The sequence below is a fragment of the Pristiophorus japonicus genome, chromosome 5 (genome assembly GCF_044704955.1).
Source record: "Pristiophorus japonicus isolate sPriJap1 chromosome 5, sPriJap1.hap1, whole genome shotgun sequence".
In the NCBI taxonomy this organism is placed as follows: domain Eukaryota; kingdom Metazoa; phylum Chordata; class Chondrichthyes; family Pristiophoridae; genus Pristiophorus; species Pristiophorus japonicus.
Genome location: NC_091981.1, coordinates 67160545 through 67184990, shown reverse-complemented (window position 1 = coordinate 67184990; position 24446 = coordinate 67160545). Strand labels below are relative to the sequence as shown.

Sequence of the window (24446 nt, the reverse complement as noted above, 5' to 3'; positions counted from 1 at the left end):
AGAGAAAGAGAACGAGAGAGAGAAAAAGAGAAAGAGAAGAACGAGAGAGAGAGAGAGAGAAAAAGAGAAAGAGAAGAACGAGAGAGAGAAAATGAAAAAGAACGAGAGAGAGAGAGAGAGAGAGAACGAGAGAGAGAAAGAGAGAGAGAAAGAAGAACAAGAGAGAGAGAGAGAAAGAGAAGAAGAGAGAGAGAGAGAGAAAGAGAAGAACGAGAGAGAGAGAAAGAGAGAAGAGAAGAACGAGAAAGAGAAAAAAAAAGCGACAGAGAGAAAAAGAGAAAGAACGAGAGAGAGAAAAAGAGAAAGAGAAGAACGAGAGAGAGAAAAAGAAAAAGAAGAACGAGAGAGAGAAAGAGAAGAACGAGAGAGAAAGAGAGAAAGAAGAACGAGAGAGAAAGAGAGAAAGAAGAACGAGAGAGAGAGAGAGAAAGAGAAGAAGAGAGAGAGAGAAAGAGAAGAGAGAGAGAGAAAGAACGAGAGAGAGAGAAGAACGAGAGAGAGAGAAGAACGAGAGAGAGAGAAGAACGAGAGAGAGAGAAGAACGAGAGAGAGAGAAGAACGAGAGAGAGAGAAGAACGAGAGAGAAGAGAAGAGAAGAATGAGAGAGAGAGAGAGAGAGAGAGAAAAAAGAGAAGAGAAGAACGAGAGAGAGAGAGAGAGAAGAGAAGAATGAGAAAGAGAAAAAAAAAGAGCGACAGAGAGAGAGAAAAAGAGAAAGAGAACGAGAGAGAGAAAAAGAGAAAGAGAAGAACGAGAGAGAGAGAGAAAAAGAGAAAGAGAAGAACGAGAGAGAGAAAAAGAAAAAGAACGAGAGAGAGAAAGAAGAACGAGAGAGAGAAAGAGAGAAAGAAGAACAAGAGAGAGAGAGAAAGAGAAGAAGAGAGAGAGAAAGAGGGGAGAGAGAGAGAGAGAAGAGCGAGAGAGAAGAGAAGAGAAGAGCGAGAGAGAAGAGAAGAGAAAAGAACGAGAGAGAAAGAGAGAGAGAGAGAGAAAGAACGAGAAAAAGAATGAGACAGGAAAAGAAAAGGAGAAAGGAAAGAGAGAAACGAAGGAAGACTTGAATTTTTATAGCACCTTTCATGACCACCGGACGTCCCGAAGCACTTTAAAGCCAAATAAGTACCCTTTGAAGTACGTTTTGAAGTGTAGTCACTTGTAACGTAGGAAATGTAGCAGCCAATTTGCTCATTGAGCCAATTGTGGATCCAACTTGCCAGTTTCCTCGCATCCCATAGGCTTTCACTTTTCTGACCAGTTTGCCATGTGGGACCTTATCAAAAGCCTTGCTAAAATCCATGTAGACTACATCAAATGTGCCATCCTCATCCTTGTTACTGTCTCAAAAAATTCAATCAATTTAGCCAGTCATAACCTTCCCTTAACAAATTCATGCTGACTGTTCTTGATTAATCTGTGCCTTTCTAAATGACGATTAATACTGCTCCTCACAATTCTTTCCAATAATTTGCCCACTACCGAGGTTAAGCTGACTGGCCTGTAATTATACGGTCTATCCCCTGCTCCATTTTTTAAACAGTACGTTAGCAGTCCTCCGGCACCAGACCAGTAGCCAGAGAGGATTTGAAAATTATGGTCAGAGCCTCCGCTATTTCCTCCCTGGCTTCGTTTAACTGCCTGGGATACATTTAATCTGGGACTGGAGATTTATCTACTTTCAAAGATGCTAAACCCATTAATAGTTCCTCTAGCAGTTCTGATTTCCCTGGTAACCTCCTCTGTACCCTTTCTAAGGGAGTTACATCTTTTCTGATGTGTGGTGCCCAGAATTATCCACAATACTCCAGCTGAGGCCTAGCAGTGACTTATAAATATGAATGGAGAACAAACAATGTGGCAGTCCAACAAAGCTATCCAAAAGAAGCTCAACAGCTTCCAGTGTAGATGCCCGAGACGGCTCTTTAACATCCGACAGTTTAACAAAGTGACAAATGAAAAAAGAGAGAGTATTTCAGAGAGCACTGATGTCACCTATAACAAACATTCTGGGAGAAGATGGACCTTACTAGTCACATGCTGAGAATTTCTCACATGGAATTGGAAGTCATAAGGAAAAAGAGCTAGAGGTCAACCAAGTGGAACTCCACATTAAATAACTACAGCAGTGCACTTGCAACTATGGGAGCTGAAGACAAAAGCCCAAAACAAAATTATATGGTATTTATTGGTTACTGAGTTATGTTCAATGGTACAGGAACAATAATGATAATGATAATGGCATGGGGCATTTTTCTATATTCGAGGCACTATAACATAGTGCAATGGTACCTGTGGTGTAACTGGTTGTTGCAACATTTCTCTTGATTAGTGATCTAACCACTGCTGCATGAACTGTTCTTATCTCCCAGATTTTATGCACAATATAACATGAAGTTATGCAGGAGAATACAATTCCAGTGCCATTCCACATCATAATTTATTGGCTGGTTAGAAGGGTGCTGGCAAACACATTTTTTGGCTTTAATTATCCACTATGTGTGCATAGTGGATAATTAAAGCTGAAAGTGTGAATTGAAGTTCACGTTAGGAAATGGTTTCAGAAGCCACAGGTACAATGACTATGTGGCACCTTAAAACATGGGATAAGTTCTCAGGTCTAGGAGTAACATGACAAGAGTATCATGTGCACATAGCCTGGAGTCTGTTCTTATGCATAAGTCACAAACTTTGACTGGTGAAAACAAAAACTATGGAATTTTAGGCTATCAATTGTAAAAAAAAATAATGTGGAAGTTATGCTACAGTTATACAAATCCCCGACAGTACTCCAGATATGGTTTTGTCAGCAGCACGAGGTACCACACCTTAGGAAGTATATATTGGCCTTGGATGGAGTGCATTGTAGAATGATACCTGGACTCCAAGGGTCAAATTACGACGAAAGATTACACAAACTAGGAATTCAAAAGGCTAAAAAGGGATTTTTCGATTGAGGTTTTCAAGATATTAAAAGGGGAACTGATCGGGTAGAGAGAGAAACTTTCTGCTGGTTGGGGAGTCCAGGGCTAGGGGGCATAATTAGAGGCAAGCCTTTCAGGCGTGAAGTTACGAAACACTTCTACATGCAAAAGTTTGGAACTCTCTTCTGCAAATGGCAATTAATGCAAGGTCAATTGTTAATTTTAAACGAGACTGATAATATCTTTGGTTAACAAAAATTTAAGGGTTATGGGGCAAAGGGGTATATGGAGTTAGGTCACAGATTAGCCATAATCTCATTGAATGGCAGAACTGGCCTATGTGGTATTAATATTTGTTCTGTGGAGTGAGACATGGCTACCACCTACTGTATATAGTTTCCCTTCCCTGACTTGCGTTAGGGAAAGTGATGGGATTGAAGACCGATAAATCCCTGGGGCCTGATAGTCTCTACCCAGAGTACTTAAGGAAGTGGCCCTAGAAATAGTGGATGCATTGGTGATCATTTTCCAACAGTCTATCGACTCTGGATCAATTCCTATGGACTGGAGGGTAACTAATGTAACACCACTTTTTAAAAAGGGAGAGAAAATGGGTAATTATAGACCGGTTAGCCTGACATCAGTAGTGGGGAAAATGTTGGAATCAATTATTAAAGATGAAATAGCAGCACATTTGGAAAGTAGTGACAGGATCAGACCAAGTCAGCATGGAATTATGAAAGGGAAATCATGCTTGACAAATCTTCTGGAATTTTTTTGAGGATGTAACTAGCAGAGTGGACAAGGGAGAACCAGTGGATGTGGTGTATTTGGACTTTCAAAAGACTTTTGACAAGGTCCCACACAAGAGATTGGTGTGCAAAATTAAAGCACATCATATTGGGGGTAATGTACAGATATGAATAGAGAACTGGTTGGCAGACAGGAAGCAGAGAGTCGAGATAAATGGGTCCTTTTCAGAATGGCAGGCAATGACTAGTGGGGTGCCGCAGGGCTCAGTGCTGGGACCCCAGCTATTTACAATATACATTAATGATTTAGATGAAGGAATTGAGTGTTATATCTCCAAGTTTGCAGATGACACTAAGCTGGGTGGCGGTGTGAGCTGTGAGGAGGACGACGCTAAGAGGCTGCAGAGTGACTTGGGTAGGTTAGGTGAGTGGACAAGTGCATGGCAGATGCAGTATTATGTGGATAAATGTGAGGTTATCCACCTTGTTGGCAAAAACACGAAGGCAGAATATTATCTGAATGGCGGCAGATTAGGAAAAGGAGAGGTGCAACGAGACCTGGGTATCATGGTACATCAGTCATTGAAAGTTGGCATGCAGGTACAGCAGGCGGTGAAGGCGGCTAATGGTACTTTGGCTTTTATAGCTAGGGGATTTGACTATAGGAGCAGGGAGGTCTTACTGCAGTTGTACAGGGCCTTGGTGAGGCCTCACCTGGAATAGTGTGTTCAGTTTTGGTCTCCTCATCTGAGGAAGGATGTTCTTGCTATTGATGGAGTGCAGCGAAGGTTCATCAGATTGATTCCCGGGATGGCAGGACTGACATATGAGGGGAGACTGGATCGACTGGGCCTGTATTCACTGGAGTTTAGAAGGATAAGAGGGGATCTCATAGAAAAATATAAAATTCTGACAGGACTGGACAGGTTAGATGCAGGAAGAATGTTCCCGATGTTGGGGGAAGTCCAGAACCAGGATACACAGTCTAAGGATAAGGGGTAAGCCATTTAGGACTAAGATGAGGAGAAACTTCTTCACTCAGAGTTGTTAACCTGTGGAATTCCCTACCGCAGAGTGTTGTTGATGCCAGTTCATTGGATATACTCAAGAGGGCGTTAGATATGGCTCTTACGGCTAAAGGGATCAAGGGGTACGGAGAGAAAGCAGGAAAGGGGTACTGAAGTGAATGATCAGCCATGAATGATGGTGCAGGCTCGAAGGGCTGAATGACCTACTCCTGCACCTATTTTCTATGTTTCTAATAATAACATTTCAATAAACTGATATACAGATCATAAACATAAGAACATAAGAATTAGGAACAGGAGTAGGCCATCTAGCCCCTCGAGCCTGCTCCGCCACTCAACAAGATCATGGCTGATCTGGCCGTGGACTCAGCTCCACTTACCCGCCCACACCTCATAACCCTTAATTCCCTTATTGGTTAAAAATCTATCTATCTGTGATTTGAATACATTCAATGAGCTAACCTCAACTGCTTCCTTGGGCAGAGAATTCTACAGATTCACAACCCTCTGGGAGAAGAAATTCCTTCTCAACTCGGTTTTAAATTGGCTCTCCCATATTTTGAGGCTGTGCCCCCTAGTTCTAGTCTCCCCGACCAGTGGAAACAACCTCTCTGCCTCTATTTTGTCTATCCCTTTCATTATTTTAAATGTTTTTATAAGATCACCCCTCATCCTTCTGAACTCCAACGAGTAAAGACCCAGTCTACTCAATCTATCATGAACTATGAACACTGAACAAAAGCACTCCTAGCCTCCACAAAGCTTCAGAATCCACATCATAAAGTTCTACATCCAAAATGGTGGAAAACCTTCCACAGAATTTCCTTCTGAAAATAGTGCCGTCTCATTAATTACAAAACAAATGAAAGGAGAAAGAAAGTCATACTTCAGTGTCCAGAACTTGAGTGAGCTGTGTGGTGTGTTCAGTATTTCTGAGTGTTACCCTTTTAATATAGCGACTGCCCACTATTTGCTTAGAATGGCTGAACAGCTGTAGATATGCACTTTGAATTGGCCATCTCCAATGTACTGCAACAGAAATACATTTCACATAAGCTACTATGCAGTTAATCTTCCAAATTTGTTGAGTAATATTTGTTAATAAAAGCCCAGACTACTAGTACATTATCCTTAAAGCTCTATGCATTTCACCTTTCAATAAACTATTGCATGGTCACATTGTCTGGTTTCCAAGAATTAACAAATCACACCACTTCTGAAGCTGTTTGAAAATTCATGCTGCATTATGTCACAATGTTACAGTGTGCAAAGTGCTCCCTTCTAACAGCAGTGCAGGCAGACAGAATGAGAGCAGTGTCTTCTTGTATCAACAAACAAACTGTGCCAACACTGCAGCTGGTAAGCGTTGTATAACTATTCAAGATTTGATTTGTAATTAATGCTATGTGTCCGATCAACATAGAGAAAATCATTTGCTTGACTTCCTATAGGACATAAGCATTTAACATTTAAATCACAGGTAAAATATGTATGGTATTTAAAACATATTCTGGTACTGGAGCCTTGTGCTACCCTCTCCAAGGTAACTTGAAACAAACCTTTGAAATACATTACGACATAATGTAGATAGATCTACTTTTAGGGTAGGTTGATGAATCCTCATGAATCCATTTGAAGCAGTTAAATACAATGCAACAAAAACACCGAATAGCCATTTCTGAGAAAGTGCCCAAACATTTGTAACTGTAGCAATTGGTCATAATGATCCAAAAATAAATGGGGGAAAAAAAAAAGAATTGGGTTCTTTAATACAAAACCATAAAAAGCCACTAAACACTTCTATACAACAAAAATGATAGGTTTAAAGGGTATACAGTTCAGAACAAAAAGTATCTGGAGTACAGTTTTCAATGAAAGTTATTTTTTAAAATGTGGCTCAGTGGAACAATCGCGCCTCAGAGTCAGAAGGCTTTAGGGGGCTAAATTGTCCAGCGGGCCGCTGCTGGGGCATTAGCGGGGCACGACGCTCGATGTGATGCGGAAGTGCCGCCTTACGCTGATGCGTCACAAAATCCCTCCCCTTCTTTTAAAGTGGAGGGCCGCTGTGGACTCTGCAGCTGCTTTTGTGGCGTCCACTGGGCCACCAGGGAGGGTTTCAGCCGGGCCAGTGGCCCGGCACCCAAGAGGGGATGCCAGATTGCATGTTGGCAGCCTGTCCGAAACAGCAGCTGTCATTATTGGGCAGACTGCAAAATCGACTGACAAAAAAATGGCCACCTCTTTAATCTTCCCCGCAGGGCGCAAAGGGGTCAGCGCACACGGCGATGTCATCCTCGCTGTGTGCGCCCCCGTCCAGGGCGGGAAATACGGGGCACGGCGCAAACCTGTTTTCGCCCGCAGATTCCCGGGGACAATTCCGGGGGGGGGGGGGGGGGGGGGAGACTCTGGCGATAAAAATATTACCGCACCGTTTGGGAGGCGCCAATGTGCCTTTCCCGCAGGCATAATTTCGCTCCTTTAATATATAATTAAGGCAGAATCTTCAGTCCTAAGCGCTACACTGGGAGAGGTGGCGTCTTTCGGATTAGATGTTAAACCAAGATCAGTCTGCCCTCAGGTGGGTATAAAAGATCCTCCAGGACTAGTCAAAGCGCAGAGCAGTTCTTCCGATGCCTAGCCAACATTTCTCTCTAAACCAACAACACCAAAAATAGATTGGTCCAGATTTTGCAGTAAAAAATAACGGTGAGGCTTTTAGCGTTCACGGTTATTAAAACGTAAATCGGACAGCAACTTCCGTGACCACACATACGAAGTCGAATGCAGAAATCCCAGATTCATTCAAATACATGGAAGGGAGTGAAGCTGGGGTACTGACGTGATAAATATCTACTAAACACACCAGCAAAAGTTGGGGCACGTCCATTCAAGTGCAAGTGCATTTTTAAACTGAGTAATAGTTACTTGTTATTAATTATTGCTAACCTCTCCAGCATTGAAAATTAACTTTTACAAATGTGGAGTCTCATTCCTTCAAATTTTAATTATTGTTGGAGAATTAATTTTTTTTTAATAAAAATTGTTTTTTTCAAACTTTTTCTTTGTCTTTTTTTCCCTCTCTTTTAATCCCATCTTTCTTTCCCTCTCTATCTTGTCTTCTGTACATGATTTGGCATTGAATTAACTATTCTAACTAACACTTCTTGGTTCAGACTTTTTAAAAATTCATTCATGGGATCTGGACGTCTCTGGCAAGAACAGCATTTATTACCCATCTCTAATTGACCTCGAGGTGGTGGTGGTGAGCTGCCTTCTTGAACCGCTGCAGTCCCTGTGATGAACGTACTTCCACAGTGCCGTTACGTAGGGAGTTTCAGGATTTTGACCCATCAATTATATATTTTCAAGACTTGGAGGTAGTGGTGTTCCTATGCGCCTACTGCCCTGGTCCTTCTAGGTACCAGAGGTCATGGCTTTGGGAGACTCTACATAGCTCAGTAAGGATCCTTCAATCTGATTGGTTAAGGAGATACAGTTGCTTACCCTATTCACACAGGTCCCAAGAGCCCTGTAGAGGGTGCCACTCTGTCTGTGGGCAAGTGCAATGAATGGCATTCTAGCACCGTCCATTTGCCGCTGATCGCAAAATCCGGCCCAATATCAGATTAAGTATCTCATTACTGTTTATGGGACCTTGTATGCAAATTGGCTGCCACGTTTCCCTGTATTACAACAGTGACTACACTTCAAAATACTTCAATGACTGCAAAGTACTTTGGGACATCCTGCAGTCATGAAAGGCTCTGTATAAATGCAAGTTCTTTATTTCTATATTTAACAGTGGGACTACTTCACAACCTTACAACACATTTTACATACTGATTTAATCTTGTAAATTAAGGGATAATTAGACAGTAAAAAAGTGAGGCAGCTCTGATGACTAACTGATTCATTTGATACGATTAATAAAAGGAGAATAGAAGAGCAAACTTTTTTTTCCATGTTATGAACGACAGATCTGTACTGCAAGGGACTACCTTCATTATGTAGGATTTATGGAACTTAGTGGGAAAATGTAACTTGAAACAATATAATCTGTGAAGTAACCTTAACAGAACATAACAGTATCGTAATTTGGGGAAATTTAAAAAATGCCTGTTAAAAACCAACTCCGACATTTTTTTGTAATTCTGCCAACAAAAGATTTTACAATGGGCATCAGTTCTAAGTGAGACTACAATGGGCATTCACTTAAGACTTGTTAAGAAAGCCAAAAAGGTTTCCTTGTACAAAACGTTAGTGGGAGTTGTGTACAGACCTCCAAACAGTAGTAGTGATGTTGGGGAGGGCATCAAACAGGAAATTAGGGGTGCATGCAATAAGGGTGCAGCAGTTATAATGGGTGACTAATATGCACATAGATTGGGCTAACCAAACTGAAAGCAATACGGTGGAGGAGGATTTCCTGGAGTGCATAAGGGATGGTTTTCCAGACCAATATGTCTAGGAACCAACTAGGGGGGAGGCCCCTTAGACTGGATGTTGTGTAATGAGAGAGGATTAATTAGCAATCTCGTTGTGCGAGGCCCCTTGGGGAAGAGTGACCATAATATGGTGGAATTCTGCATTAGGATGGAGAATGAAACAGTTAATTTAGAGACCATGGTCCAGAACTTAAAGAAGGGTAACTTTGAAGGTATGAGGCGTGAATTGGCTAGGATAGATTGGTGAATGATACTTAAGGGGTTGACTGTGGATGGGCAATGGCAGACATTTAGAACCGCATGGATGAACTACAACAATTGTACATTCCTGTCTGACGTAAAAATAAAAAAGGGAAGGTGGCTCAACAATGGCAATCAAGGGAAATCAGGGATAGTATTAAAGCCAAGGAAGTGGCATACAAATTGGCCAGAAATAGCAGCGAACCCGGGGACTGGGAGAAATTTAGAACTCAGCAGAGGAGGGCAAAGGGTTTGATTAGGGCAGGGAAAATGGAGTACGAGAAGAAGCTTGCAGGGAACATTAAGACGGATTGCAAAAGTTTCTATAGATATGTAAAGAGAAAAAGGTTAGTAAAGACAAACGTAGGTCCCCTGCAGTCAGAATCAGGGGAAGTCATAATGGGGAACAAAGAAATGGCAGACCAATTGAACAAGTACTTTGGTTCGGTATTCACTAAGGAGGACACCAACAACCTTCCGGATATAAAAGGGGTCAGAGGGTCTAGTAAGGAGGAGGAACTGAGGGAGATCGTTATTAGTCGGGAAATTGTGTTGGGGAAATTGATGGGATTGAAGGCCGATAAATCCCCAGGGCCTGATGGACTGCATCCCAGAGTACTTAAGGAGTTGGCCTTGGAAATAGCGGATGCATTGACAGTCATTTTCCAACATTCCATTGACTCTGGATCAGTTCCTATCGAATGGAGGGTAGCCAATGTAACCCCACTTTTTAAAAAAAGGAGGGAGAGAGAAAACAGGGAATTATAGACCGGTCAGCCTGACATCGGTAGTGGGTAAAATGATGGAATCAATTATTAAGGATGTCATAGCAGCGCATTTGGAAAGAGGTGACATGATAGGTCCAAGTCAGCATGGATTTGTGAAAGGGAAATCATGCTTGACAAATCTGGAATTTTTTGAGGATGTTTCCAGTAGAGTGGACAAGGGAGAACCAGTCGATGTGGTATATTTGGACTTTCAGAAGGCTTTCGACAAGGTCCCACACAAGAGATTAATGTGCAAAGTTAAAGCACATGGGATTGGGGTAGTGTGCTGACATGGATTGAGAACTGGTTGTCAGACAGGAAGCAAAGAGTAGGAGTAAATGGGGACTTTTCAGAATGGCAGGCAGTGACTAGTGGGATACCGCAAGGTTCTGTGCTGGGGCCCCAGCTGTTTACACTGTACATTAATGATTTAGACGAGGGGATTAAATGTAGTATCTCCAAATTTGCGGATGACACTAAGTTGGGTGGCAGTGTGAGCTGCGAGGAGGATGCTCTGAGGCTGCAGAGCGACTTGGATAGGTTAGGTGAGTGGGCAAATGCGTGGCAGATGAAGTATAATGTGGATAAGTGTGAGGTTATCCACTTTGGTGGTAAAAACAGAGAGACAGACTATTATCTGAATGGTGACAGATTAGGAAAAGGGGAGGTGCAACGAGACCCTGGGTGTCATGGTACATCAGTCATTGAAGGTTGGCATGCAGGTATAGCAGGCGGTTAAGAAAGCAAATGGCATGTTGGCCTTCATAGCGAGGGGATTTGAGTACAGGGGCAGGGAGGTGTTGCTACAGTTGTACAGGGCCTTGGTGAGGCCACACCTGGAGTATTGTGTACAGTTTTGGTCTCCAAACCTGAGGAAGGACATTCTTGCTATTGAGGGAGTGCAGCGAAGGTTCACCAGACTGATTCCCGGGATGGCGGGACTGACATATCAAGAAAGACTGAATCAACTGGGCTTGTATTCACTGGAGTTCAGAAGAATGAGAGGGGACCTCATAGAAACGTTTAAAATTCTGATGGGTTTAGACAGGTTAGATGCAGGAAGAATGTTCCCAATGTTGGGGAAGTCCAGAACCAGGGGTCACAGTCTGAGGATAAGGGGTAAGCCATTTAGGACCGAGATGAGAAGAAACTTCTTCACCCAGAGAGTGGTGAACCTGTGGAATTCTCTACCACAGAAAGTTGTTGAGGCCAATTCACTAAATATATTCAAAAAGGAGTTAGATGAAGTCCTTACTACTTGGGAGATCAAGGGGTATGGCGAGAAAGCAGGAATGGGGTACTGAAGTTGCATGTTCAGCCATGAACTCATTGAATGGCGGTGCAGGCTAGAAGGGCCGAATGGCTTACTCCTGCACCTATTTTCTATGTTTCTATGTTACAATAACTATTTTAATTATATAAAGGTGTGAAAAACCATTGAAAATCTCAATACAAGCCAGTTAAAATTTTAATTAAGGTTTAATCCTTCGGTATAATTATGAGGCTGTTGGTAAGAAATCTGATCAAAATTACTGTGCTAATAGGGCTATTCTCAATGAATTTTAAACTCTCACCGGTAAAAAAAGCATGAAAATATTAATGCCCATCAATGAAGACCAGATGCAGTACAGAACTGCAGTTAGCTTACTTGTGAAAGTTACTTTGAATGGCTGATGTGATGTGAAAATAAAGAGCCAAAAGCAACTTGAAAAATGACCAAAGATCAGCAGCAATATTCCTCCTAGTTTTTGTTCACAATTCTCCTTGCACTATGACATTGCAATCACTTTGTTTTGGCTTATTACTTCAGATTTTAACTCAATTCATTACTGCTTAAAACGTTTTTTTAAAGTAACTTTTGGTTGAAATATGTATGGATTCAAGAAAGATAAAAGAAACAAAAGAACATAGCACTATCCACATCCCCAGGACATCCCAAAGTACTGCACAGCCAATGAAGCAATTTGAAAATGTAGTTACTGTAGTAACATCGGCTAACATGCACTCAGCATTAGTCCCACAAACAGCAGAGATAAATGACCAGATAGTTTTAATCATGTTGGTTGAGGGATAAATGTTAACCAGGATACCAGGAGAAATCCCCTGCTGTTCTTCAAATTGTGCCATGGGATTGTTTACATCCACCCAAAGGATTTAACATCTCATCTAAAAGACAGCACCTCAGACAGTGCACTCCCTCTATAATGCACTGAAGGGTCAACTTAGATTATGTGACTCTGGAGAGGATCTTGAACCTACGACCTTCTGACTCAGTCAAGATTGCTACCATTTAGTCAAGACTGAAGCCATTGGACTTTATGTGAGGCCGTGGCAGATGTGAAGCTGGGGCATAATCTAAACATTATTGCTAGCGGACCTCCTGTGATATTGCTCTTGGTGAGTCTGCGAGGCTTTTATGGAACTGGAGCTTTATAGCAAGTAGTACAATGTATTAGGTAATAGAACAAACACTGAGGTACAATTAATCTTCAGCAGGGGTACAAAACAGGCGGTAGTGGATCCTACTCTACCGATCCACTTCTGTCCTTTTTGTGCCTCTGCCAAACTTGAATATTATTGCCACTACCTTCCTATGGATTCAGCATAAGTTCCACAGAACTATTCAAAATACAAAAATAGTAGACAACCATAAATAATGCAAATGCAAAAAATCCATTAGTACATCTTCTTCAATGGAACTCAAGCAATGTTTTTTGTTCCAGTACTTTATATCTTCGCTGTTACATCAGCCTTACAAATAATTTGGTTAGGTATATAATGGATCGGGAGGATGGAGGAGAGAGGCACCCACGATCTAGGATGTCCAGCGATCTGGGGGTGAAATTAAACTTTGGCGAAGTGTACAGCAGGACGGTAGCAGATTGGCTGCCGGTGATACACTATGCCCGTTTTGCACCCACTCCGCCCCCTCCCTCCCCCAGGTGTTTTGTAGAAGTTACTGGAACCAGGTTTGAGATTTTTTTTTTTGTAAAAAAGACATGTTAGAAATGTTATTTTTAGGAATGGCTGCTGAAAGAAGCTTCAAATTATTTTCAGCAATTTAACTGGTTGATTTTCTTTTATGAATAGAAACTCGAGTTAGTGACTTGTGCTTTTTGATTGGTTGCTGTGAAATTTGAAAAACACACACACATAGCCTTGTTGGTGAATAAATTCTAAAATCAAAACACAAGGGCCCAGAATTTGCAGTCGGAGGCTTCCCAATACCCCCAAAAACACAAACACGGAAAAGAAAAAAATCACATATTTCAAGTTAATAAAAATGGAATTTAATTAATTATCTAAAACAAAAATTTATTTTTTTGAAAAAGAACTGCGCATATTTTAAAGGGCCTAAAAATAAAACTTACCTTTATTTACCAGGATTTAAATGTTCAAATTTAAAAAAAATTAAATGTATTTTTCTGTACTTTAAAAGTTTTACACTTATCAGTCGTAAGAATTTGAAGGACAGCTGCTGGGCAGGAGTTGGACAAATAGCCCAACTCTCCACCCACTGAGGCCTTTTAGTTTCGGATGCGGTGGATTCCTGATAGATCGCAAGTTCCGGGTTTAGGCGCATGCGCTTCGCATACCTAAATCCGGAACTTGCGGGGATCCCTCAGGAGCATGCGCACCTTGTACACGCCCTTGGGGAGTGCGAATTCAGGCCCAAGGACTTTGCTAATCGCCAAATCAAAATATATGCAAATTAATGGGATCATCAATTGAAACTTTATAAGTGACTGCCAACGCTCCATGAAATGCACAAAGACGAGAAGCTGGAGCACCAATGCCTCAAGGAGGTATTCCTGTATTAATAGCACTTGTGTGGATGAAAAAAAATCCAAACAGCATAACAATTGTCAAATGTTTCAGTGATTTTGTAATTTCACATTTGGTTAATTTCCTCATGCTGCACAGTACCTCACCCTAACTACTCCTTCTCCACCATCATCACTCACGGGTTCAAACAAACAGAAACAGCTGATCAATAGTTCCTATAACTTGCAATATTCCCTCTTAAAAAAGAGTGGGTCTAGGTTGCAAGAAGCCCTCGCAGTACTTTCAGAAAGCTGAGTGTCTATTCCATGAACAGTGTACTCTATCTTGCAGCATGCACCAAACACCAATAATAATCCCAGCAGCTGCATCCATATTCAGAAAAGCTGGGGCTTTTGCTTATTTAAAAAAATTTCAAAAGGAAATAAAGCACATTAACATGCAGTTTTAAAGGTCATTTTGTCTTCAAAAATAAGGGAAAAGGCCCAGAGTTTAATTCTATTGGCACAGGTCAAACTACCAAAATGTCACATGTTTACCGCCCAAGTTCAAGTACTTACTGGTGATCATTCCTCCAGTGATGGATGCAAGGAAGCCCACAACTATGGCTATCACAGATATGACTCTGCCCTGCTTGTGTCTTTGAAGCATTACAAACATCAGCAGACCCACAGCACCGTGGAGAAAGAGAGAGGAGAAGAGAGCCCAGAGGAAAACCCAGTACCACATCTCTGTGGGTGAAAAAAAAACAATAATTAGGATTTACGAGACACTACTAAAACAAATCTTAGTCAATCCTTCATGTCACTGACATTTCCTAAAAAGTCAAAGGCCTTGAAAGTGTGGTCTCTGACAGCGTACTCTCATGCCATAATAATCTATTTGAAAGGCCCGCAACTTCCGGATTTCCACATTAGCGGTACGTCTTGACAGATCATCTGAACTGCCTGAAAACTGAGTATTGCTGGTGCAGAGTTCAGTTATTTGCCCAACAACTGTCCGGTAATTGCCCACGTGACTCTTTTAGCCGGTAAAAGCAAGCCTGCTTGCTTCAGTGTAAAGGTATATACACAAGACTTAAATGAAACATTTAAAAATCCAAAATTATGCACACACACTTTAAATGATTATACAAATATAGGCCCAAATCAAGGTGTTTTAAATGATTAAAAATTTAATTTTTTGTTGAGGTTGGTGTGATGAAGGAACTTATGATTAAATCTGCAATTCAGTACATTGTTTAATTATTAAAATTCAGTACATTGTATAATGATTTGGGTATTCCATTGCATATCATTGGGGGATTCCCTTCATAAGTGATTGCAATGGAATCCTCCTTGGTCATTGGAGGACCGGACCCACGTGATCCCAGGGACGCTACCAAATCGCTTGTGCCCCTGGGATCCATGGGCCTTTACGCTGACGTTCGTCTGGAGGCCAGAGACCAGACCTCTTCGCAGCCTGGGCACCAGCAGGTCATTTCGGAATTGTTTCACGGGTTGGAGGAGTACTCCAGAGGTATGCCTTCGACTGCAAATTCTAGCCAAAGTTTAACTTGAAGAATACAGCAATGTTCCTTTAAAAGAAATGAAGCAAGCTTCCAGAATTCACTAGATTTCTCTTTCGCAATCCATACATAATGAACATATTTTTTTCTATAAAACGTGGCATTAGTATGGGTCACATGGTGTCTGGAGCAGTTTTGGCTAGTTGTTAACGTGGTCTGTCCTTTAGAAGGTCACTGCTCTAAATATGTAAATGCAGTTAATTTTAAGCTGGTTGTAAACTGCTTAGGTCATAAGCGTAAGTACTTAGGATTTTTTGGCTCCATGACAATCACTAACATTCTTTAAAAAAAATTGTTTTATATCTGTAACAAATTGTAGCACTGTGAAGTGTAATGCCCAGAGTGCGAGACAGAGTGCTTAAAACATGACTTTTTAAAAAGAATATACGTACGAGCAGATTTCCTATCACAGTGCTCACAAAATGACATGCTGTTTTACAAGGACAGTATTTACACTGTGTAATGCAGTGTATTATTCTACGGGTAAGATTGGTGTGTTCTTATAAAGACCCATAAAAAGGTCTATGTTAAATAACCAAAGTCTTTCCCATTGCAGTTGATAAACATAAAAAATTTTTTCAAATTCGCTGTGTAGACAGGTGTTGGCATCATCGCTGCCTCAGCCTGCGTGTACACAAACTAAAATGGGGCCCTTGCAGCTGGGTTTCCTTTGAAACCTCACCTCAGAAACAACTAAAATTCGTGCCACAGCTGCTTTTGAAGTAATTTGGTAAAACAGCTTCATAGCTACTGTTATAGCCCGAAGAAAGATACTGACAACTTTGGTCATGAGGGCCAGAAGTTGTCTTGTGTGTTGTGAAATAACTAGCACAACTTTAAAATTAAATCACAACATAAATAAATGTTTTGGAGTTGTTTAAGTAAAGCAAGGTGGTTGCTACTCATCCTCATTTCCCTCAAGTAAAAAAAAATCTAAGTGTCAGTGAAACATTTATTTTAAAAAAATCTTCCATTTAGCTTCCAGCTGATTTGAAATTGTGTGAGAAGCTAAATTCAAGAGGGCATTTTTAACTTTTGCCAGGCCTGTTTTACACCTCGCCTGATTTCCCCCCCCTCCCACACTTTGTCTGGAAATGAAAGTTAAATTATCCTCAAATACTTTTCAGTCTTAGGAGACAATTTAATATTAATTTAAAAAAGTGATGTTGATTTTAGCTTAGGGCAGGGCGTGTGCGCGTGTGAGGGGGGTGGGTCCCAAAATTAGTTGCCGCTCCTAGAAGTCTGAAAACTCGAGAGACCCAGTCGTTGACTTCATTGCGGTTTCAGATATAAGATGATGTTAAGGCCAATGGGCAGAAGATGGCCGCTGTCGGGGCCCCAAGGAATCAGTCCCTGGCATAGGATAAATGCTTGGGGAAGGAGTGGCTTCCGAAATTATGCTGATGTGGGGAGGGCTAGGACATGGAGGCCCAACAATTCCTTTCAGGATCCCGAGCTGCACTCCAGAGTCCCCCTAAGGAATGCGACAGAGGAATAAAAAAGTTTGCCTCTTTTACCTTGTTCATCTTCATTGCTTTCGGTTTCCATTCTCGTGTTTGATCAAGTATGTGCCAAAACTCACTTTCACAGCCACATCTCTTTCCTCAGCTACTGTCAAAAGTACTTCATTGGCTGTAAAGTGCTTTGGGACACCCTGAAGTCATGAAAGGCACTATATAAATGCAAGTCTTTCTTTCTATCTAATCTTTCTTGCCTTCCACTCTATCACAATCCTTCCCTTTTGTTCTTTTCTTCCATTTCCCCTTTCCCTGTCTCTGTACTTACTTAAAACCTTTTACAGCTGAACATTTTCCAGTTCTGATGAAAGGTCATTGACCTGAAACGTTAACTCTGTTTCTCTCTCTCTCCACAGATGCTGCCTGACCTGGTGAGGGAACTTATTTCCAGCATTTTTCGTTTTTATTTTGGTATAAAAAAGTTTGACTTCCCTTTGCCTCTTCTGGCCACTTTGCTGCATCCTACAGTTTCTCAGGAATATGAAACTTGAGCAAATCAAGTAAAGTATGGCACAGATAGAAATTGTGATACTTGTAGTATGACAGCAGGAAATGCTCATTAACCATCACTTTTATCTTGATAGATATACTCACATACTTTTGCTCATGGCAAATTGGATGATGCACTGTTTTAGTAAATCTTGTAATGTTTAATGAAGAAAGATGAAGCAGAGACCTTTTAAGGCCTAAAAGTCTATTAATGTTAAGTATATGCAGTTGCACCTCTCCAATCCGGCACCCTCGGGACCTGACCAGTGCCGGAACAGAGAATTTCCCAAACTACGGGAGGTCTCGCTTACCGATACCGGTGGACAGCTCCCAGGCTCCTGTATGCGAGTGTGTGCCACGGCAGCCTGTGGACGGCTCCCTCAGCACCCATGCACTGACTGACTGACTGACGCTCCCAGCCAATCGCCGGACACGCTGACTGATCAGCCATTGCAGCCGATCGAAACTTAAAAAAAATAAACGCTCCTCTCCCGCAGGCCCAACTAATGCCGAACCACAGATGTTTCCGGATGAAAGAGACCCAGACTAGAGAGGTACAACCTGTGTATGGTTCAGGTCAACTAGAGTTTAAGTGCACTTTGGTGAGGCAGGTTTGGAAGCTCCTTGCAAATTTCAGGCTGCAGATCCAAACCCAGAATGAAATGTAGTAACATGATAATATTTTGAGCAGGAGAAAAAGAGCATTTATCAATCTGGCATACTCTTCACAACTACCCATCAGTTTTGCTACAATGATTTTGGAACCAACAGCTCGGTCTTCACTAAGGAAGACACAAATAACCTTCCAGAAATACTAGGGGACCGAAGGTCTAGCGAGAAGGAAGAACTGAAGGAAATCCTTATTAGTCAGGAAATTGTGTTAGGGAAATTGATGGGATTGAAAGCCAATAAATCCGCAGGGCCTGATAGTCTGCATCCCAGCGTACTTAAGGAAGTGGCCCTAGAAATAGTGGATGCATTGGTGGTCATTTTCCAACAGTCTATTGACTCTGCATCAGTTCCTTTGGATTGGAGGGTAGTTAATGTCACCCCACTTTTTAAAAAAGGAGGGAGAGAGAAAACAGGGAATTATAGACCAGTTAGCCTGATATCGGTAGTGGGGAAAATGTTGGAATCAAGTATTAAAGATGTAATAGCAGCGTATTTGGAAAGCAGTAACAGGATCAGTCCAAGTCAGCATGGATTTGTGAAAGGGAAATCATGCTTGACAAATTTTCTAGAATTTTTTGAGGATGTAACTAGTAGAGTGGACAAGGGAGAACCAGTGGATGTGGTGTATTTGTACTTTCAAAAGACTTTTGACAAGGTCCCACACAAGAGATTAAAGTAAATGGTATTGGGGGTAATGTATTGACGTGGATAGAGAACTGGTTGGCAGATAGGAAGCAAAGAGTAGGAATAAACGGATACTTTTCAGAATGGCAGGCAGTGACTAATGGGGTACCGCAAGGTTCAGTGCTGGGACCCTAGCTATTTACAATGTACATTAATGATTTAGACGAAGGAATTAAATGTAATATCTCCAAGTTTGCAGATGACACTAAGCTGGGTGGCAGTCTGAGTGGTGAGGAGGATGCTAAGAGGCTGCAGGGTGACTTGTACAGGTTAGTGGACAAATGCATGGCAAATGCAGTATAATGTAGATAAATATGAGGTTATCCACTTTGGTGGTAAAAACAGGAAGGCAGATTATCTGAATGGTGACAGATTAGTAAACGCAGAGGTGCAACGAGACCTGGGTGTCATGGTACATCAGTCATTGAAAGTTGGCATGCAGGTACAGCAGGTGGTGAAGGCGGCAAATGGCATGTTGGCCTTCATAGCGAGAGGATTTGAGTATAGGAGCAGGGAGGTCTTACTGCAGTTGTACAAGGCCTTGGTGAGGCCACACCTTGAATATTGTGTACAATTTTGGTCTCCTGATCTGAGGAAGGACATTCTTTCTATTGAGGAAGTGCAGCGAAGGTTCACCAGGCTGATTCCTGGGATTGCAGGACTGACACATGAAGAAAGACTGGATCGACTAGGTTTATATTCACTGGAATTTAGAAGAATGAGAGGGGATCTCATAGAAACATAAAATTCTGACGGGATTGGACAGGTTAGATGCAGGAAGAATGTTCCCAATGTTGGGGAAGTCCAGAACCAGGGGTCACAGTCTAAGGATAAGGGGTAAGCCATTTAGGACCGTGATGAGGAGAAACTTCTTCACTCAGAGAGTTGTGAGCATGTGGAATTCTCTACCACAGAAAGTTGTTGAGGCCAATTCGTTAGATATATTCAAAAGGGTGTTAGATGTGGCCCACTATGACTAAAGGGATCAAAGGGTATGGAGAGAAAGCAGGAATGGGGCACTGAAGTTGCATGATCAGCCATGATCATATTGAAAGGTGGTGCAGGCTCGAAGGGCCGATTGGCCTACTCCTGCACCTATTTTCTATGTTTCTATGTATCCCTTTTCTCAATCAAAATTAACCCAATCCTTTTTTTTTTTAAAAACTTCACCTATGGGTTGTCTGTTCCACCACTGCTGGTTTCACAGCTTGATCACGCTTATTAATAAAACAACTGCTTAAGTTTCCCACTTACTTTTGAAATCCATAATTTTAAACTATGTATCCCAGTAATTCAACTCCAGTCCTTTTAAAAATTCTCCAAACCCATGAACATTAGAGACATTGGAGAAGCCAAGTTAATGGGGAAAGTGTCAGAGGATCAGCAAATCACCTACAGCACAGTTAACAGGAAAAAAAAGAGGACATTTGATAACCATGAACATTGCATCTAGTGATAGATCTGCCAAAGATTCTGGCAATGAAAGAGCAATAGATTGGTAAATTGAAGGGTAAGTGGGACCACGATCAGGGATAGAGTCAACACAAGTTAACTTTTGAAGGAGAAGAAAAAAGGGAATGGGTTTAAGAGATGAAAGGGTTGTCCTATGAAGGAGAGATGGAGTAGATCCGTTCTATATGCTCTGGAGGTTTAGAAGAATAATGAGGTGATCTCATTGAAACATAATATTCTGAGCAGGATTGACAGGGTAGAGGCGGAGAGATTGTTTCCCCTGGCTGGTAAGTCTAGAAACAGACAGAGAGCTGCTAGAGCATGTTTCCAGTGCAATTAAGAGGGAAAAGGAGGGTGAAAGCAATATGAAAATTGAGAAAGTTAAAAACCTGGCTAACTGAAATGATGCAAAAGAAACAGATAAGTTTGTGAACAGCTGAGATTCTTCTTGGGATAAAGAAAATAATGGGATACACCTAAATGGGGCAGGCACCATAAATCTTGTAAGGAACACAGCAGACCTATTAGGCACTACTTAACCAAGGGATAGGGTTTCACATCCTACACGAGAAGAGACAGAATAATAAGATGGGATTAGAAAAGTCCCAAAATGCAGCATCATAAAATACATCACATCAGCCAGACAACGAAAGTGAACAACCAGATAGGGAGGTTAAAAGGCACAACGGGCAAAAATAGATCTATATTTTCATTGATCCGGCCATTCATATATAAAAAGAGGTACTAGTGGGATCTATTAATTCCAATGTTGTAGGAATCAGAGACAAAACCGAGGACAATGGAAGAGAGTACAACTTACAAATAAACAAGCCATTCAGAAGAAAGGATTGCTTTTAAAACCTGCATTTTTGACCAAGCTTTTGGTTATCTGTCCTAATATCTTCTTGGGTGGCTTGAAGTCAAGTTTGTTGATAACATTCCTGTAAAGTGCCTTGAGACTTTTTTTTTACTCTGTTAAAGGCGCTATATAAATGCAAGTATATGTAAGAACACCTGGAAAGCTAAGGTGGTCAAAACAGGAATTGCAGGGAATGTTGTGGGACAAGGTTCTCTGGTTATGATCAGATCTGGTTCAATGGTCAAAAGACAAAAAAACATTTGAGGTTTGCTGCGACTGACCAGACAAAAATACAGAAACCAGCTCAGCAAATGATGACTATTAAAAGGTCGAATGAGAAAAAGGTAGCACGGATACTGGACTTCAACCAGGACAACATTATGAGGAAATGTCCAAAGGAAAATGATTTATTGATTTATTTACTTACATGACTGCTTCCCAACTCAAGTGAGTCAAGAAGCCCACAAGGGACAGCACTCTCCTCATGGGATTCTTGAGAGAGTGAGCAAAACACTATTCAGGGACTTACCCACTAGGAGTAGTGACCGAATAATTACTAAGGGGACCACAAAAGACTTAAGGGATTCCTGGAAAGAGACCTAGCAGCAGGTACAAAACAGAAGACCAAAAGAATCTTCCAATATAATAACAGAGGTGGAAATTAAAAACCCAGGCAATTTGTATGGAGTTGAAACAAGCATGAAGGAGATAGTAAACATACTAAATGATTACTCCTTGGAAAGGTAGTACAGGCTAACAATATCAAACACACATTGCGTACGCTGAGACTTTAATATTGACAACGCAGAGGGTGATTTTGGTCAGGCAGATGTCTGATACAGGTGGAAATCCATCACACTTAAAATCCTAGAAATAAGTTTGCCCCCAAAAATGAGCAGGGGGATTGCGATGTGCTGACAACCTGAGCCCATTCGGAGGACTGCAAGGAGAATGCAAACTTCGTGCTGCTTGCGGCGTTCTGCCCAGAGCTGAACTCGCTGTTGAGTGATTGAACACTCAGCAAGGGGCCCCAAGTTCATAAGAGGCTTGCACCAATTAAAAGGCCTACACTTCTTAAAAGGCTCTCTGCCTACAGCAGATCGTGGAACTGGTTGAGGAAGACAGTGGGGAAAAAAAATTAACTATGGCACAATACGGGAGAGAGCATTCACCAAGGTTCTCCAATGCAGCACTGGAGGTCTTGGTGCAGGAGTTCAATAGGAGGAGACACACAAAGGCCAGGAGGCTCTCCAGGCAACAGACCAAATACAGTGGGAGCATAATGCCATTGTGATGAATGCCAGCAGTGTAGTCCCAAAGGACGTGGATGCAGTGCAGGAAAAAGTTTAATGACCTCATACGAGTAATCAAGGTCAGTGAATTCATCCCGCAAACAGCGAAAGGAGCCTCACACAGTGCTCAATTCACCACACCCCCATCACTCACCTACCAACAATCTCATCAATCACGACTCATACCTCACCTTCACATGCTCCCCTTCATCCTCACACACTGACTACTGCTGCTTGCCTCACACCCACATCTCACAGCTTGCACATGCTGCCAGCTATTCAACCATGACAGGCACATGCTGCAACAAACTCAGTGACACACTTCCCTTTCTCTTACAGGAAAACGTGACAACCGGTGCCAACAGCACCTAACTGGCAGGGGACAGGCTTGCCTGCACCACCTCACCACCTTGGAGGAGACGGTGCTGGCCATTCTTGGGAGGGGCATGGCTGAGCCCATAGCCTGTAGTGGGGCTAAAAGATGCTGGTATCCTCATATATGTTCTCCTCCTTCTCACATCCCACTTCCCCCGCATCCCACAATCTCATCTTGATTTTCAAGCTGCACATGGTGTAAGCATGCACCTCTTGCTTTCACCAACCACACCCCACCCCACAACCCTACCCTTGTGCCTTTTTCATTTCAAACACTCAAGAAATCCAACTGCCCAGCCAGCGGTTGTAAAAGGGGGAGGAGGAGTGTGATGAAGAAGAAGAAACACCGTCAATCAATCTGACAGGCGTAGAAACCAGCTCAGGTACTGGCATTACGTGGACTTGAAGGTAGTTTGGAGGTGGGATCTGCATGTGGTGAGTCAGCCGGCACGAGTGGGCTGCAGCCAGGGCAGAAGGAAAGGGGAGCACATGTGCCAGCTCCCAAGAGGGCCAGGTCACACGAGCTCTGCTGCAGAGGACTCCGATGAGGATTTCAACGGGCGAGGTATTTGTGCTCCAAGAAGGAAGTGGACACTAAATCCTGGTGCGCAATTGGTAGCAGGCGGGCAGTGAGTGGAGCAGCGATGCACACTGGGCCATGCTGCACTGCTACATCGAAAGGTTCCTTCCCTCTCAAAGGGAAGGGCCATCGCTGCAGGCTCTGCAAAAGAAAAGAAAAACTTACCTCCTCCACGACGGAAGCCACGATTAGCCTGGCACTCAAGCAGAGTGATCGATTGCAAACCTGCGAGAGAAGGCAAGTTGTTTTTTTGTTTAAACTTACCTCGGCCACCTCGCACTTAAGCACCGCCCGATGATGCTGCAGGGGGTGGAATGCAATTTTGGGTCCAGGAAGCTACCGGGGCGATGAGGTCACGATCTCCAGACAAAGGAGATCGGGTAGTAATGCTGTACCGCCACCGCAAAACTCCCGCCAAATTTTAATGGGAGTCGTTGATCTCACCGCGCCCGGTCACAAACCCATTTGCGCCCCCATAGTAGTTAACAGGTAGTACAAAGGAGCCCAATTTCGCCGCCTAAATCTAGAAACTCTGGTTATTGACTCACTCACCAGAGAGAATAGATTTTCTCGATCAAAACCTATCTTGAAAACCTCTATTAAGTCACCTCTTAACCTTCTCTGTTACAAGAATAGTCCTAGCTTTTCCAACCTCTCCTCATAACTGAAGTTCCTCATCCGTGGTTACCCTCCTCTGTACCCTTTCAAAGGCCTTCACATCTTTCCTGAAGTGTGGTGCCCAGAATTTATAAAGTTCCAGCATGATCTCTTTGCTTTTATATTCTTTGCCTCTATTTATAAATCCAAGTAATCCATATACTTTTTTTTTTAAACCACCTTATCAACTTACCCTGCCACCTTTAAGAACATAAGAATTAGGAACAGGAGTAGGCCATCTAGCCCCTCGAGCCTGCTCCGCCATTCAACAAGATCATGGCTGATCTGGCCGTGGATTCAGCTCCACTTACCCGCCCGCTCCCCATAACCCTTAATTCCCTTATTGGTTAAAAATCTATCCATCTGTGA

At 42.3% G+C, this 24446-nt stretch overlaps 1 protein-coding gene across 1 annotated transcript in view; it reads right to left on the bottom strand.

The window, feature by feature from the left end:
- The window catches only part of tmem170b (transmembrane protein 170B), a 68490-nt gene that overhangs the window by 7280 nt on the left and 36764 nt on the right, over window positions 1-24446 (bottom strand). The window contains exon 4 of the mRNA XM_070880176.1: window positions 14494-14664. Within this exon, the coding sequence (XP_070736277.1) occupies window positions 14494-14664 (171 nt within the window). The remainder of the gene's footprint in view (window positions 1-14493; window positions 14665-24446) is intronic.